This window comes from Rhinoderma darwinii, chromosome 11, assembly GCF_050947455.1.
Source record: "Rhinoderma darwinii isolate aRhiDar2 chromosome 11, aRhiDar2.hap1, whole genome shotgun sequence".
NCBI classification, from domain to species: domain Eukaryota; kingdom Metazoa; phylum Chordata; class Amphibia; order Anura; family Rhinodermatidae; genus Rhinoderma; species Rhinoderma darwinii.
The window spans coordinates 99,699,542-99,717,465 of record NC_134697.1 but is presented as its reverse complement, the minus strand read 5'-3'; the positions used below and the strand labels follow the sequence as shown (position 1 = coordinate 99,717,465).

The 17,924-nt window shown below is 47.1% G+C and overlaps 1 protein-coding gene across 3 annotated transcripts; it reads left to right on the top strand.

The window, feature by feature from the left end:
- Window positions 1-616: 616 nt before the first annotated feature.
- GSTP1 (glutathione S-transferase pi 1) lies at window positions 617-16,500 on the top strand. Of its 3 annotated transcripts, none has more exons than XM_075842262.1 (7): window positions 617-726; window positions 12,950-12,985; window positions 14,149-14,255; window positions 14,380-14,467; window positions 14,560-14,663; window positions 14,749-14,856; window positions 16,182-16,500. In XM_075842262.1, coding segments are annotated over exons 1-7 (633 nt in total). In that variant the 5' UTR covers window positions 617-725; the 3' UTR covers window positions 16,371-16,500. The 3 variants fall into 3 exon arrangements, with proteins under 3 accessions (XP_075698377.1, XP_075698376.1, XP_075698378.1); XM_075842261.1 differs by lacking the exon at window positions 617-726 and adding an exon at window positions 799-871; XM_075842263.1 differs by lacking the exon at window positions 617-726 and adding an exon at window positions 1,049-1,087.
- The last annotated feature ends 1,424 nt before the right edge of the window (window positions 16,501-17,924 follow it).

The following is a 17,924-nucleotide window of genomic DNA, read 5'->3' as shown; positions in this document are numbered from 1 at the left end:
GCGCATTAAAAAAAAAAAAAAAGGTTTGCATTTCAAAAGCCGCCTCAAAAATCCTGAAGAAAATTTTTACGTAGGTTTTTTCTGCTTGGCAATAAACACTGTTGAGCCCTGTTCACACTGAGTTTTTTACCGCGAGCAAAAAAAAAACCCGCTCGCAGGAAAAATAAGTGACATGCCCTAACGCGAGGCGTTTTCCTCCTCAAAAACCCCATTGAAATCAATGGGAGACGGAAATAAACGCGCGCGGAGTTTCACTTTGTCTCTTGAAATAGGAAAAAAAAAACTCGGCAAAAAAAACGCGTCTAAATTGCGGTTGAAGTCTGCGTAAAAACGAATTCAATTGCGGAAAAAAAGCGTTCGGCTTACGGATACCCTTTTTTTTTTTACCTGAACTGCAGCGTCTGAATAGACTCTTATGACCACGGTGAAGGGAAGCCATGACTGTTATTACTGTCTGCCGCCTCCATGTACCGGAGACTACACGTAGATGAGGGGACTGTCGGCGTGTGTCCGCCATTATCCCTGTGAGGGGCCGCACTTCTGTCCCTCGTCCATGGTCACTGCCCGCCTCCTTGCACTCGGCCCGGCACAGTGTGGGAGTGGTGATCTGTCAGCTCCTCACGTCACGCCATGTATAAAACCTCAGCTCTCCCCTCCGTCCGCCCGTACCTGTGCCACTTCTCTGCGGCTCCTGACATTTCCCGCGCATTTTACCTCACGACACAAGTAAGACGGATCTGCTGACGGGCGCGGTGTAGCGTGCGGGCGGTGTAGTGTGCGGGCGGCCGTGCTTAGCGGCTAGCACGGTTATAGATGTCGGCTTCGTTTTATATCTGTCTGGTCTTCTCACACTTTGTGTGGATTTTCGTCCGTATGTTCCTTCATGTTGTCGGACTTTGTTGCTGAAATGATGCAAAATATTTCAATTCTGATCCTGTCCCTTTAAGACCCCGTTGTTCCTGTGTAATGTACGTTATAAACGTCCTGTACGCGATCACTGATCTGTAAACGTCGTGTGCAGGACCGCAGGGGTCAACGTGTAGTCCCGGACCTCCGCTCTTGGGGTTGGCACTTGAGGAGTGCCCCTGTGAGTCCGGGCGGTGTTTAACCCTTTCTCTCCGCAGATATTTTTTGTTTTTCATCTTCGAAAAGCCATAACTTATATTTTCCGTTGATGTCGCCGTACGCGGTCTTGTTGTTTGCGGGACGAGTTGTAGTTTTTTCTCGACACCGTTTAATGCACTGGGAAACCGTCAACTATTTCTGGGGTGGACTGAGGGGAAAAAACTGATTCCTCCATTGTCTTGTTTTTATGGCGTTTTCCATGCAGTAAAAACCACGTTGGCTTTATTTTACGCGTCGACGTCATTCCAGCGATACCAAATTTTATAGTGGATTCGTTTTCTGAGGAAAACTGGTTATAAATGAGACTTTTTGTCGCGGTATCCTGAGATGTAACTTTTTTTTTTTTTTTAGGGTGAGCCGCCCTTTATATTGGCACTGTTTCGGGGTACCTACGACTATTATATTTTCTGTGGGAGATGAGGTGACAAAATAGGACTTTATCGGCGGCAAAATAAAGAGGTTCTGTCTTTTGTAAGTCGGGGCGGGGAAGACTCGGCACGCGGCCTGTCGTTAGGGGGTTAAGTAATTGTATCTGGAGTATTGTGAGATCCAGGAGACGTTATTTAATATGGCAGATCCGGCTGTAACAAAGCCTGCACTACACGTCCGTGCGCAGGTGGAGCAGATCTTCTAAGGCTACGTTCACACGGCGGATCAGATTGAATCTGGTCCGTTATGCGTCGATGGGCTTTGCGAGCGTCATGCGTTACTCACGCGCTCATCTATATATTTTTTTGGGATTGATGCGCAAATCACGCGGATGTGTGTTCTGTGCGTGATTTGACTTCAATGGGCGATTGGTGTGTGAAAAACTTCCCACGATAGGACATGGCGTGAGTTTTACGTAACGGACACGCGCTGCGTGAAGACTCCTGCATGTGTGAATGGCCCCAGTGAAATCAATGGTCCGTGTGTTGTACGTGATTTTCACGCGCTTCGCCCTGATGAGTTTTACGCTCGTCTGATCCCTAAGGGACCCTCTGCTCTTATCTATGATGGCCTCCTGTTGGTCTGGTGATGAGCCTGTACGAGTGTCATAGGTTCCTCGCAAATCAAGATGCACGGACGCGGTGGACCTGAAATGTGAATGTTGCTGCCTATAAGGGGTCATTTAGGTCTCTATAATGCCAGGGTGGTCTCTTATGTGGCTCCTGACTACCCAGAGGTGTCCTGCGTGCCTGGTACTGTCCTGGCCTTGCTCCCCCCCCCCCCTGTTTCTTGGATGGCCATTTCCTGCAGCAATTTTCTTGCCGTCACCAAAAACAAACGTCAAACCATTGCCCCCCGTCGTACTGTCGGCGGCTCGTCTAGGAGCAGAAGCCGTGATGCTTATGTGATCAGCTGTTTTGCGTCGGCGTGTCTCCAAATTTTCGTCCATTTCCTGGCAGTCTGACCGTTTTTGACGGCAATCCGTTTTCTCATGACCGTTAATAAAACAACTGATTTCATTAGTCCATATACATAGTGCCACAGTACCCACTATAGATAGCTGTCATACAGTGCCACAGTACCCACTATAGATGGCTGTCATGTAGTGCCACAGCACCCACTATAGATGGCTGTCATGTAGTGCCACAGCACCCACTATAGATGGCTGTCATGTAGTGCCACAGCACCCACTATAGATGGCTGTCATGTAGTGCCACAGCACCCACTATAGATGGCTGTCATGTAGTGCCACAGCACCCACTATAGATGGCTGTCATGTAGTGCCACAGCACCCACTATAGATGGCTGTCATGTAGTGCCACAGCACCCACTATAGATGGCTGTCATGTAGTGCCACAGCACCCACTATAGATGGCTGTCATGTAGTGCCACAGCACCCACTATAGATGGCTCTCATAGTGCCACTCCCCACCCCGCTCTGTAGACTGCGCCATCGGGGCGCTCTCAAGAGCAAAATCCTCAGCCAGAGTTGCCGACGCTCTGGCCGGGGATTCCGGCTTTTTAACCCCTTAAGGACACAGCCACTTTTGGACCATGTGACACAGCCTCATTTTTAAATCTGACTTGTTACTATGTGGTAATCACTTGAATGCTTTTACCTATCCTAGCGATTCTGAGATTGTTTTCTCGTGACACATTGGACTTTAAGTTAGTGAAAAAATGTGGTCATTATACAATATTGTGTGAAAAATGCCAAAATTTAGAGAATTTGCAAAAAATTAGCATTTTCTAAATTCAAATGTATCTGCTTGTAAGACAGATAGTAATACCACACAAAATAGTCACTAGCTAACATCACCCACATGTCTACTTTAGATTGGCACCGTTTTTTGAACATTTATTTTTCTAGGACGTTACAAGGCTTATAAGTTTAGCTGCAATTTCTCACATTTTCTAGAACATTTAAAAAGCCTTTTATTTTATTTTTTTTTCTTAGGGACCAGTTCAGTTCTGAGGGCCTTATATATTAGGAACCCCCACAAATCACCCCATTTTAAAAACTGCACCCCTTAAAGTATTTAAAACAGCATTGAGGAAGTTTCTTAACCCTTTATGCGTTTCACAGGAATTAAAGCCAAGTGGAAGGCAAATTTCATTTTTTTATTTTTTTTGCAGTAATTCCATTTTAATAAAAAAAATTCTGTAATACTGTGTTTTTACCAGAGAAACACAACTGAATATTTTTTGTCCTGATTCTGAAGTTTTTAGAAATCTCCCACATGTGGCCCTAGTGTGCTACGGACCTGAAACACCGGCCCCAGAAGCAAAGGAGCACCTGGAGGATTTTTGGGCCCTCCTTTTCCTAAATTATATTTCAGGCACCATGTCAGGTTAGAAGAGGTCTTGTGGTGCAAAAATAACGGAAACACCCCAAAAAATACCCCATCTTGGAAACTACACCCCTCAAGGAATTTTCATCTGGGGGGGGGGGGTAGTGAGCATTTTGACCCCACAGGTGTTTCATAGATTTCATTAGAATTGGGCAGTGAAAATGAAAAATTACATTATTTTCCAATAAGATTTATCATTACTTATATTTTTTTCAACAAATAAATGAGGAAAAGCACCCCAACATTTGTAAACAGACTTCTCCAGAGTACGGAAATACCAAACGTGGTCATAAACTGCTGTTTGGGCAAGCGGCAGGACTCTGAAAGGAAGGAGCGCCATTTAGCTTTTGGAGTGCTGGATTGATTTCTCTGCACGATGTCGCATTTGTAAAGGTGCCAGTGCAGTGGAAACCCCTGAAAAGTGACTCAATTTGGGAAACTACACCCCTCAAGGAATTTTTCAAGTGGTATAGTGAGCAGTTTGACCCCACAGGTGTTTCATACACTGGGCAGTAAAATAATAAAATTTAGATGTTTTTTTTTCAAAGAAAATGTTGCTTTAGCCCCAAATTCATAATTTTCACAAGGGGTTAAAGGAGAAAAAGCACCCACAGTTTGTTACACAATTTCTCCTGAATACGGCAATACCCCATTTGTGGAGATGAACTGCAGTTTGAGCATGTGGCGGGGCTCAGAAGGTAAGGAGCACCATGCAACATCTCAGGCCGACTACGATGGCGTTTACGGCCCTTTGTCATGAAAACAGAGGCTCTGGGTGTCTAAACATTAGAAACCCAGAAAAGTGACCCCATTTAGGAAACTAAACCCCTCAAAAAATTCATCTAGCAGTATAGTGAGAAGATTTAGATTGTAATGTAACACCTTTCAAGCAGGGGCATAAATAGGAAAGACTGGGCCCCATAGCAAACTTTTGACTGGGGCCCCCCCTCTGCTGGGTATCACACAACCCCCCCCCCCTTGTAGATAGTGCCTCCCTATAGATTCTACCACACAGCGCCCCCCTATAGATAGCACCATACACAGCCCCCTGTAGATAACACCATACAGCCCCCTCTGTAGATAACACCATATAAGCCCCCCCCCCCCCCAAAAAAAACGGCCTATAGTTTGTCCTACAAAAGACATGCATCCCCTATCCACAGGATAGGGGATACATGTGTGATCGCTGGCAGCAATAAGGAGAACGGGGGACCGAAAGTCCCCCGAAGTTCTCCATGACTAACCTCGGACTTCTGGCGTCTGCGCAGTTCAATAAAAATGAAAGGAGCGCTGGTCACGCATGCGCACAAGTGCGACTGGCGCTCCATTCATTTCTACGGAGCTGCCGACACAGACCCCGGAAGTCCGAGGTTTGTCATGGAGAACTTAGGGGGGACTTTCGGTCCGTTCTCCTCATCGCTGGGCGTCCCAGCGATCCCACATGTATCCCCTATCCTGTGGATAGGGGATGCATGTCTTTTGTAGGAACAACCCCTTCAGTGGCGTCGCGCTGTAGCAAGCAGCCATAGCGGCTGCTAGCGGAGCCTGCGGCCATGGGCCCCCTTATGCTGCAGGCCCCGTAGAAGTCGCTACGGCTGCTATAGCGGTAGTTACGCCACTGCGTATAGGTTTGTACGGTGTAAAACTACAGCTCCCAGCATGGCCGGAACAATGGTAAGGATATGCTGGGAGATGCGGTTTCACAAAAAAAAAATCATACCACCATCATCTCGCTGCAGATCATACAGTGACTACAATACTGATTAGAGGCAGAATAAACATTTACATTAAGTGACTCACCGGTGACATCTCAGATTCTAGTTCTTTTCTTCTCCCTCCGGTTCAGACATCTATGATGGATTTCTCCCGGCCATGACCCATTTCTGCAGTTTGCCGCTCACATGTCTTCAGCTTCTCACTTTTAAAACATTTCTGCACCTATAAACAAAGTTAAAATTCTCAACACATCTAAATATAACTGTTTCACACACACACACACACACCGTGCCCCCTGTAGATGGTGACCTACATAGAAGCCCCTGTAGATAGTGCCCACATATGGACTCCAGAGCTGCAAGGCAATAGCGCTAACCACTGAGCCACCGTGCTGCCCTACATATAGCTTCCCCTATAGTTAGTGCTCCACGTATAGCCCACCTCTGTAGTGTCTCACATATAGCTCCTCCTGTATATAGTGTCCCACATATAGCCCACCCCTGTAGACTGTGCACTACATATAGCCACCCTGTTGCTAGTGCCCCACAGGTATCCCACCCCTGTATATAGTGTCCCACACATAGCCCACCCCTATAGAAAGTACCCTAAAAAATAGCTCCCCTATAGATAGTGCTCTACATATAGCCCACCCTTGTATAGTGTCTCACATATACTGCCCCACATATAGACCCCCCTGTAGATAGTGGCCCACATATAGACCTCCCCTGTAGCTAGTGCCCCACATATAGACCCCCCCCTGTATATAGTGGCCCACATATAGACCCCCCCCTGTATATAATGGCCCACATATAGAGCCCCCTGTATATAGTGGCCCACACCCCCACATATAGACCCCCCTGTAGCTACTGCCCCACATATAGACCCCCCTATATATAATAGCCCACGTAAAGACGACCCCCAACCCCATTATAGATAATGCCATTCACATTTTTGAAGAAAAAAATAAATAAATTGCCATACTCACATGATCCGGTTCCCACGCTGTTCACTGGCGATGCAGACATGCTCTCTTCTGAGCATGTCTGCAGGAGCTGAATGAGCGTCCTCCAATGACGCTGATTGGCGGGGCAGATTGACTTGCCCTGCCAATCAGCACCTTCCCAGCATGGAAGCGGCGCGATGTCATCGCGCCGCTAGCCAATCAGTGTCATTGTAAGGCACTGGATGGTCAGGCACGGAACATGCCCGGCCATTCAGTGCTAACACATGTATTTGGCTGCCGCTAGCACTGGGGCCCCCTCCGGTGCTAGCGACACCTACAGGCATGATGAGAGGGCCTGTGTAAGGCTCGGCGGCGCGGGCCCCGCTGTAGCAGCCATAACGGCTGCTAGCGGCGCCACCGGCCCCGTAGCAGCCGCTACTGCTGCTACCGCGGTAGTTACGCCACTGCTTTCAAGGTATTCATCTAGGGGTATAGTGAGAATTTTTGATTTGTGAAGTGACAACCCTCTAGGTATTCCTCTAGGGGTATAATAAGAAATACTTTAAATTTAGTAAATAAGGACAACCTGGAAAACCCGCTATGGAGGGAGAGGGAATGGCGGGTCCCACTACCAACCTACCCAGCATTCCATAAAATCCAGCCCAAAAAATAAATCCAAGGCCTCGGCAAAAAAAGATTTGCTGAGACAACCAATCTCATCTGGATTTATTCCTCTCACCCAGATTTGCAACCTGGATGGGACAGACACTCCCTCGGGTCCTTGGTATAGTGAGAATTTTTCGTTTTGTTTTAGGTATTTTTTTTACAAATTTTAAATGGGGCTGATCAGTAAAAAAAAAAAATGACTAATTGGTCATGGCCAATATGAGAGACAGAAAAGGTGAATGAAGAATGGCGCGCACACGGCATTTTTTGGGGGGGCTTCTGTTTTTTTTTCAGTGCGGGGGATTTCTGTGGGGAAATGCTGACCGGGAATTATCCTGCTGACGGAAGAACCGGATGAACTGCCCTCCCCTTCCTGGTCACCAAATATCAGGGACTTGATGACCTTTTCCTGATATTGCAGGAACGTATCCCCACTGCCGGCGTATCTGCAGAGGACAGAGGCGTTGTATGCTGCCACCTGTGTAAGATGCACAGACAGCTTTTTATACCATCCCCTGGTCTTGCGCATGGCGCTGTACGGTTTTATAACCTGGTCAGACAGGTCAACGCCACCCATATATTTGTTGAACTCCTGTACACAATATGGTTTGGGACTTGGGTGGTGGATCCGCGTACAGGGACTAGGCTGCCTCTGCTGTTGTGACTGCTGTTCAGTATAAGGACGTCCCTTTTATCCTTATACTTTGGGAGGAGCAGATCGTCGCTGCAGACAGCTCTGCTCTATCCTAATTTTAGGATCTGACCCAGCAAAGTTTTGGGGAGGCCCTTCTGATTTCTGCGATTGTTCCGCACGCCGATCTGGATGACAGAACTTTTAGCGATGGGACACTATTGTAGAAGTTGTCCAGATAAAGATGATATCCTTTGCCAAGTAAAGGATGGATAAGATCCCATACGATCTTTCCACTAATTCCTAGGAAGGGGGGGGGGGCATTCTGGGGGATCTATATGGGAGTCTTTTCCCTCATAGACCATAAAAGAGTAGGTGTAACCGGTGGCACTTTCACAGCTTGTAGAGTTTTATGCCGTACCGGGCTTTTTTTTTTTCTATTGGGTAGATACTGCCTGGAGTGCCGTCTACCCTTGAAGATCACTAGTGATTCATCCACCGAAATATTTTGTTGGGGGGTATAAACTTGGGGAAAAAATTGCGAGTAGTGGGCAATTAATGGTGTTTTATACAGCCTATCAAAATGTGGGTCCTGTGGGGGTGGGCGCTGACTATTGTCCTTGTAATGCAGGAACTTTAGGATGGTTTCGAATCGTTTCCTTGTCATTACTGTGCGGTAAATGGGGGTGTTATATAAAATATCAGGGGACCAATAGTCTCTAATACTGTTTTTTTTTTATGAGACGTAAACTTAAAAATAAGCCCCAAGACTTCCCCAATCCACTGGGTCTGTGGAGGTCCAATTTTGGCCTCTCCCATAAAATGAGTCGGGGTTCTGGGCGATAAATTGTTCCGCATCAATGCTGGTCTGCTGGACAATTAATTCTAAAAGGGCGTCTGAAAAAAAAAAAAAAGGCTTAAAATAATCAGTGGGGCTGAAACCCGTAGTTTCAATTTGAATGCCTGAGGGGGCTGCAAAATCAGGCACCTGGGGGGGTATAATTGTCTGCAGCTTTCCAGGTCAGCTCAGGCAGAGCAGGACCTCCGACTCTTCGGGGGGGGGGGGGGGTGCAGACTCAGTCACTGGAGGAAGATGGAGGTACGAACTGAGCGCCACCTTCACTCGCGCTGTCAGTGTCGGAACACAGCATTTCATCTGGTTCCTCGGCTGAGAAGTCTCTTTTGGCCATACTAACGAGCTCTTGCTAACTAACTGACGAACACATTTTTTTTTTTCAAAAAAAATAAACTTATACTCTTAACTGTGGAATGAGAACAGACCAGCGACCCTGCTGTATTCAGTTAGTAGGGGTACCCTACTTACCAGGGGAAAAACTAAAAGACGTGGCATTGCTACCTAACAGGGAACTCGGGCAGTGGGCAATCTAGGGACACAGCAGGGTGATGGCGACCGGGTACTGCGACAGGTGATGGGCACAGATCACAGCACGGCAGAAGGACACTGGGACTGAAAGATATTAGATATATATTTTCATTCTTAACCAGTGGGCACCAAAGGGGCAGATCACTGTTTTTTTTTTTTGTTTTTTTTTTTAACAATCTTCACAGTATTCTCACTGGCTTCCGACTGACAAGCTCTCTGACAGGAATGAGCTTGTCCGACGGAGATGACGGCAAAACACTGCTCCTGCGCTGTGATTGGCCTGTCAGTACTGACTGGTCAATCACAGCTCGTGCCGGCACAGGACCACTCTGATTGGTACTGTGCCGCGAGTCCTGCTCGGCAACTGTCTGACAGTTGCGCTCGGGACTCTGTCACCATGTCTGTTGACATGGTGACAGTTTGACGCTTGGCCGTAACTGTACACCCGAATACGGGTAATCACTTTGATTCCGAACACAGTCATGCCCAATCGCGGAAAGGGGTTAAAGCCCCTAACGTCCCTGTCCATATATAGACAGTGATGTCAAGGGCTTTCCCAGGACATCAGTCCCCGGCTATAGAGCTTGCGATGCTCTGGTCAGGAACTCCATAGTTGAAAGCCCTGACATCACTGTCAATATATATATATATATATATATATATATATATATATATATATATATATATATATATATATATATATATATATATATATATATATATATATATATATATACCATGTTTCCCCCCCCCCCCCTTTTTTTTTTTTTTTTTTTTTTTTTTGGGTATGGGTATATACCGGTCTGTGGCATTTATAGCATATCGGCAATAGGTGCTGTAAATGTGATATACATATATGAACAGTTACATCACTGGGCTACCCCATGGAGGCTCTAGTGACGTAGCTTCCCCAGGCTGAAACAAAAATCAGCCGGGAACTGGGTGGAGTGCGGACAGCATGGAGACCTTTCAGACAGGGGGAGGGGTAGCCTAAATGACCTAATGGTCCACATGTGGCCAGTTTAGCTCCAGACGTATATATGTGACAGATGCCCTAATACTGGCATCTATATCTTACTTATACGGGTAACTTACACCATTCATTAACTCATGACCCTGTTAACATATAACAGATGCCTTTACGTATATGTCGCCCGTAGACTATAATGGTATCCGTTTAACTTATACCTCATGAAAGTCTATCAAAGCCCATGACCTATACGCTAAGCGTACGCCTGTGATATCTGGCGTACTTCACCCATGTGTGATCCCTCAGGATGAAAGTGTAGCCTTCTACGCTACTCCATCCTCCAAAAAAAGGAATACGACTTCGGCCAGACAAATCCAAAGGTCATTCTTTCGGCCTCAGTCTGGCTAGTTGAGTTATGTAATACACCTGTCCATAGATGTCGAGGTTTTTTTTTTTTTTAATACGACAGGAGCTTTTCCCATTGACTAAGGCTAAATGGAGACCATAATGCAGTGTGACCGGGGCTTCATCATTTTGCCTATGGCTTCATTAAATTAAACTAGAACCTTATACAGGTTACAGTACCAGCCCCACTGCTCCTGCACTGTGTGCTGCTCCTCTTCTCTGACATGGAATCTACATTTGAGAAGCCACTAGGGGGCGCTCACGATTTATCTATATGCTGATGTCTATGATGCGTGCAAGAAACTGAGCGTTCTTCAAATGGCGCAGAAGGGTGCGGCTGATCATAAACCAGCATGACTGCAGGCTACACAGAACGGCATTGTGGGTTGTCTACCCCTGACTCCACCCTGGGGTTAAGCGTCAGTAATTTCATGACCTCCCTGGTGCCATTGGTTTACAATATGTTCTGCAGGTCTCAATGGCTCGGGTGGAACCTGCAGGGAATTGTGAGCCACAAGAAGCTCCAGAGGTTGGTGAACGCTGCTATGAAGTAGGCCCACGTCTCCACATACTACTTCATAGCAGCATTCACCAACCTCAGGCCCACGTCTCCACATACTGAGGTTGGTGAACGCTGCTATGAAGTAGTATGGAGACGTGGGCCTGAGGTTGGTGAACGCTGCTATGAAGTGGTATGTGGAGACGAGGGCCTGAGGTTGGTGAACGCTGCTATGAAGTAGTATGTGGAGACGTGGGCCTGAGGTTGGTGAACGCTGCTATGAAGTGGTATGTGGAGACGAGGGCCTGAGGTTGGTGAACGCTGCTATGAAGTAGTATGTGGAGACGAGGGCCTGAGGTTGGTGATCTCTGCTATGAAGTAGTATGTGGAGACGAGGGCCTGAGGTTGGTGAACGCTGCTATGAAGTAGTATGTGGAGACGAGGGCCTGAGGTTGGTGAATGCTGCTATGAAGTAGTATGTGGAGACGTGGGCCTGAGGTTGGTGAATGCTGCTATGAAGTAGTATGTGGAGACGTGGGCCTGAGGTTGGTGAATGCTGCTATGAAGTAGTATGTGGAGACGAGGGCCTGGGGTTGGTGAACGCTGCTATGAAGTAGTATGTGGAGACGAGGGCCTGAGGTTGGTGAACGCTGCTATGAAGTAGTATGTGGAGACGAGGGCCTGGGGTTGGTGATCGCTGCTATGAAGTAGTATGTGGAGACGTGGGCCTGGGGTTGGTGAACGCTGCTATGAAGTAGTATGTGGAGACGAGGGCCTGAGGTTGGTGATCTCTGCTATGAAGTAGTATGTGGAGACGTGGGCCTGGGGTTGGTGAACGCTGCTATGAAGTAGTATGTGGAGACGAGGGCCTGGGGTTGGTGAACGCTGCTATGAAGTAGTATGTGGAGACGAGGGCCTGAGGTTGGTGATCTCTGCTATGAAGTAGTATGTGGAGACGTGGGCCTGGGGTTGGTGAACGCTGCTATGAAGTAGTATGTGGAGACGTGGGCCTGAGGTTGGTGATCGCTGCTATGAAGTAGTATGTGGAGACGTGGGCCTGGGGTTGGTGAACGCTGCTATGAAGTAGTATGTGGAGACGAGGGCCTGAGGTTGGTGAACGCTGCTATGAAGTAGTATGTGGAGACGAGGGCCTGGGGTTGGTGAACGCTGCTATGAAGTAGTATGTGGAGACGAGGGCCTGAGGTTGGTGATCTCTGCTATGAAGTAGTATGTGGAGACGTGGGCCTGGGGTTGGTGAACGCTGCTATGAAGTAGTATGTGGAGACGAGGGCCTGAGGTTGGTGAACGCTGCTATGAAGTAGTATGTGGAGACGAGGGCCTGGGGTTGGTGAACGCTGCTATGAAGTAGTATGTGGAGACGAGGGCCTGAGGTTGGTGATCTCTGCTATGAAGTAGTATGTGGAGACGTGGGCCTGGGGTTGGTGAACGCTGCTATGAAGTAGTATGTGGAGACGTGGGCCTGAGGTTGGTGATCGCTGCTATGAAGTAGTATGTGGAGACGTGGGCCTGGGGTTGGTGAACGCTGCTATGAAGTAGTATGTGGAGACGTGGGCCTGAGGTTGGTGAACGCTGCTATGAAGTAGTATGTGGAGACGTGGGCCTGAGGTTGGTGAATGCTGCTATGAAGTAGTATGTGGAGACGAGGGCCTGGGGTTGGTCCTTGCCCATAATGTCTTTGGCTGCTTCACCTGCACAACTTCTGTCTATTCTGAGAGCTTTAGCAGTGAAATAGTTAGTTTTCGTATTCGGAGCTCTTACTTGAGACGTAGCAGCAGCTAATACCCTTCTGTTTTCTCCTTCACTCTCTAGTGCCTGAATACACCATAATCTATTTTGATGTCAGAGGTGAGTAGAGATTTTATTTTTAGAACTACCTTTTTAAAGGTTTTCTTTACATTGATGACCTGTTCTTCGTATAGATTAGTGTGAGATCACTGGGGGGGGGTCCCTCTCCTGGGGTACCTGCCGATCAGCAGAAGAAAGGGGCAGCGACACATTGCAGTAAATGACACGGCAACCTCCATACTCGTGTGGATGTGTCTGGTACTGCAGCTTAGCCCCAATCTGCTTAGGCCTCATGCACACGACCATAAAAACACCCGTTATTGCGGGTCGTAATTACGACCCGCAATAACGGGCCCATAGACTTCTGTTAGTCACGGGTACCTTCCCGTTTTCTCACGGGAAGGTGCCCGTGCCGTTAAAAAAATAGAACATGTTCTATTTTTTCATTTTACGGGCCGTGCTCCTATACTTTATAATGGGAGCACGGCTCGCCGTGCCCGCCCGTGCTCGTAATTACGAGCACGGTCATGTGCATGAGGCCTTAGTCTGCTGTAATTAAAGGGGACGTCTGGGACTTATAAAAAAAATCTTTACTAGGGCAGTATATAATAAGTGATCTGGTACTCACCCCAGCACAGTGGGCCCGTTCCCTGCCGCTCTGGTGCTGTACTCTCTCAGCAGTCGTGTGCCGCTGCAGCCAATCACGTGCTGTACATGGCAGCATCACCACTTAGGCCAGTGATCGGCTGCAAGAGCGGAGGCACTTGAGTGGGGGCATTTCAGGCGTGAGTACAGGTTAGTCGAATCCATTGTTTGGTTTTTTTTAGAAGTCCCGAATAACCTCAAAGCTACATTCACACAACAGGATTGCTGCCATTTTCCTGTCCAGACTTGCTGGTGGAAAATCTGCAACCTGTTACAGTAGCAGAAAAGTGGATGAGATTTTAAGAAATCTCCACATGCTACGGGAAAACTCTGCACCGGATACGTGCGTAAGTCAACCGGCGGTGCGTATTATAAATCCACCGCATATCCACTTATGCTGCCGGTTGGCTGCGCATTCTTTGCAGAAGTTTCCCCGTTCAAAGGAGAAGTCAAATTCCGCTACAAATGACATTGATTTGTGTTACCTGAAATGGAAGATGAAAGGGATCGTCCAGGGGAAACCTCCAGGCCTTTCCAGACCCGTATTTATGAATGGACGCCTTTGTTCTTCCCGACAGGTCGCGGTCAGGCGATGCGGATGCTCATGGCGGACCAGGGACTGGCGTGGAAGGAGGAGTGCTTAACATTTGACGCTTGGCTAAAAGGGGTTCTGAAACGAGATGCGGTAAGATTAGAGGCTCATTCGGGTCTCCTACGTGAAGGCTGTGTGGGATAGAGAAGGAGACGCTGAGTTTTCTGACATTTTTGTGAATCCAAAAACAAACCCATTGAAGTTTTTCCTGTTGTAGGTGTTTGGCCAACTTCCAGCATTTAAAGATGGAGATCTCACGCTTTATCAGTCCAATGCCATTTTGCGCCATCTCGCCAGGAATCACGGTATTGCTACTTGCCGGCGTCGCTCCTTCCCCTTTAACTTGGTCATACATTGAGCCCTGTATTATTTGTTCTAAACTGGTCTTGGTCTGTAGGTCTCTATGGAAAAAATCCTCGCGAGGCAACGCTTATAGACATGGTTAATGATGGAGCCGAAGATCTCCGGATTAAATATCTGCACCTGATCTATAAGAACTATGTGAGTGGTCCTAGGGAATCTGGTTACTCTCTTTATGGACTCTTTACCGCGGCTTTTGACTTGGGTTTGGGATTTCCTTTTTCAGGAAAATGGAAAAGAGGAATACATTAAGTCTCTGTCCACTGAATTTGGTCACTTTGAACGTCTGCTTGCCGCAAATAACAAGGGGAAGGATTTCGTGGTAGGAAATGAGGTGAGAACTAGAAGTTTGTTATAAATGGTATTTAACCCCATCCCGACAATTGAGATGCATGTATGTGGGAGGAATGAGGTACGGCGCTGGGCTGCTCCATGCGCTGCGGGGGTGCTGTATACTGCAGATCACACCCTGTCCTAACCAAGATCTCCGCTGTTTAACGACTTGGATGACGCGGTCAACGGCAAGCACGGCAACGAAGCCTGCAGATAGAGGGAGCCCAAGTCTGCTGTCTCAGTACTCCTAGAAAGCGCTATAGTATCCAAGTAATCCAATGATCGCATGTTAAGTTCTCTAGTGGGAATAAAGTGTGTGTTTAAGAATATTATAAATCCTTAAATTCTCAACTCCTTGCTTGAGAGCAAAATCTAGCTATAACAAGTAGTGGCGAGAATCCCTCCCACCCCCCCCCCCCCCAATGATATGATTAACATGGGAGGACTTAGAGGCTCTGTCACCAGATTATAAATGCCCTGTCTCCTACATAATCTGATCTATCGTTTTTGGGTAAGTTGGGAGCAATTTTAGATTTATGCTAATTAGTTTCTTAGTCAAAAGGTAAAAATACACCCAGTTGTCTAAGTGGGTGTTGTAAAGAGAAGTTTGACGCTGACCAATCAGCATCATACACTTCTGTCCATTTGTACTCTGCACAGCGTGACTTCAAGATCACTCTGTGCTGTCACATACACCCACATTAACTTTACTGAAGTGTCTTGAGAGTGAATAGACATCACCTCCAGCCAGGACGCCATGTCTATTCACACTCCCGACACTTCGGTAAAGTTTGTGTGTGACTTTATCACTGCACAGCATGATCTCGTGAGATGACGCTGTGAATGACAGCATGCTGTGCTGTTTAAGTCCCACACAAACTTTACCGAAGTGTTGGAGTGTGAATAGACATAACATCATGGCTTGAGTCTTCAGTAAAGACACTTCAGTAAAGCTCATGTGGGTGTCTGAGAGCACCGCGTCATCTCGTGAGATCACGCTGTGCGGAGTACAAATGGACATGAATGGAGAGGTGTATGATGCTGATTGGTCAGCGTCAAACGTCTCACCACTTAGTCAAAAGGTATAAACACACCCAGTTGTCTAAAACTAATTAGCATAAATCTAAAATTACTCAAAAATGATCGTTTTTCAAAATAAAAACCACTTATCCACATTACAGCGCCGGTCACGTTATGTAGGAGATGGGGCACATAAAGGAGAGGCTGTCGCCAGATTATACGTTTCTTGGCTCAAATAAAAATGACCCGGTTGTATAGAGAAGTCTTGTAGTCCTCACTGTTGTGGTGTTCCTTTCTATTTTCTAGATTTCCTTTGTTGATTATAACTTGTTGGATCTTCTCCTGATCCATCTTGTGCTGGCTCCCGACTGCCTCTCCGGCTTTCCCCTCCTCTCTGCCTATGTCAAGCGCATGACTAGCCGTCCCAAACTCGAAGCGTTTCTCTCCAGTGATGCCCACAAGAAGAAACCAATCAATGGCAATGGCAAGCAGTGAGCGTTCAGAACCAACGGCCCGGGATCCCGACAACGATAAACCATAGCGTCCGCGCCAAGAAGTGAACAGCCAAGCGCCTGCTGCCAATCTCTGCATGTTAAAAATTAAAATGTTGACATTTTCCCAAAAAGTTTTTGTTTCATTTGTTATAATCTACATAGGTCAAAGGAGATTGTGTGTGTGTGGTTGTGTGTAAAAAACAAAACTGACTGTTACAAAACTATGCTCCGATGGACTTGTTGAAAAAGGGGCCTGAGTATAGGTGTTGGGTCTGCTCCTTAATCCCCAATCACCTATCCTCACTCACGTTTCTGGGACCGCACTCTGTAGCTAGGTGGTGTCTACAGAGGAGACTTCTGCTTGCTCAAATCTTGGGTGAGCCGACAAGGATTTCTTCTTGCACCTGATGTTTCGGTAAAGGCAACAGGTGTCCAAAGTGGTGACGTTCCACCGTCTACAATCCTTACTACCAATGGCTGGTGAGCGGATTAAATTCAATGACTGGAGGTTGCTGAGGGGAACTTATTAGCTGCAATCAGAACAATGCTACTTCTAGTAAAGTTAGATGATTCATTGTGCTGGGACCAGGCATAATTACTTTCATGGATATGGCCCATTATATGTGGAACTTTTTCACACCGAACTTCTGACGTGAGAGCTCCTGCAGATGGCTGTAATGTGACTAGATGAAAACATGATTACAGTACGGGACAGTTGTCCTGCAGCGAGGCAGGGACTCCTAGTGTCGTACAGAAGTATGATGCTAGGAGCCCGGCTCCCTGCACTGTGTTCGGTCTGGTACTTGCGGCCGAAATACGTCCGTCAATTACGTCCGTAATTAGTGCGTGTGAACATAGCCTTACTTTGCATCCAGCCAAGAACTGCATCGATACTCCGTGTGATCTTGGCCTTAAACTGGTTCCCAGGTTAAAATGGTTTCTGGCTCTTACATGATGAGCCCTCTTTTCCGCCAGCAGTAGAAGATGTTCTCTTGTCTTTTGAGGTGACACTATACATATCAATCCATTATTGGCCCAGAATTGAACCTTGGGTTCCGTGTACCATTAAGAGGATGAATCGTTGACTATCTACAGTGGTCCGGTCAGCTGCAGCACATGCCCAGATGTAGCCACTTCAGTCTCATGTAAGCATTGTGAGTTGTCTCTACAGCATAAAGATCACTGGAAAACTACAATGGCCAATGAGAAAAATCTTCTGTAACTGACATTTATCTACTTCTTGCGCTGCAGAATATTTTCTGTCTCAAATCGTTGAGTTTTACGCTGCGTAAGTCTAGGGCACCATGTGACCACACCCTATTCGAAGCTAAAACCCGGCCCTATGGGTGGGACTGGCTGTAAGGTGTTGGATAATCTATGCCAATTAAACATGTACACCAATCAACCGTAGCATTACAAGCACTCGCCTAATAAGTAGTCGCCCTTGTGCTGTAAGACAGTGCTGACCCATTGAGTCCTGGATGCCACACGACATCTGCAGGTTCCTGTGGATTCTGGCACACGACATCTAAGTCCTGTGAGGTGAGGCCTCCAT

Excerpts from the sequence above, each read along its gene's own strand:
- GSTP1 (XM_075842261.1), top strand. The coding sequence starts at position 814 with ATGTCGGCTTCGTTTTATATCTGTCTGGTCTTCTCACACTTTGTGTGG. Across the intron at positions 14,468-14,559 it reads CCATCTCGCCAGGAATCACG|GTCTCTATGGAAAAAATCCT; the intron begins GTATTGCTACTT and ends CTTGGTCTGTAG. Across the intron at positions 14,664-14,748 it reads ACCTGATCTATAAGAACTAT|GAAAATGGAAAAGAGGAATA; the intron begins GTGAGTGGTCCT and ends TTCCTTTTTCAG.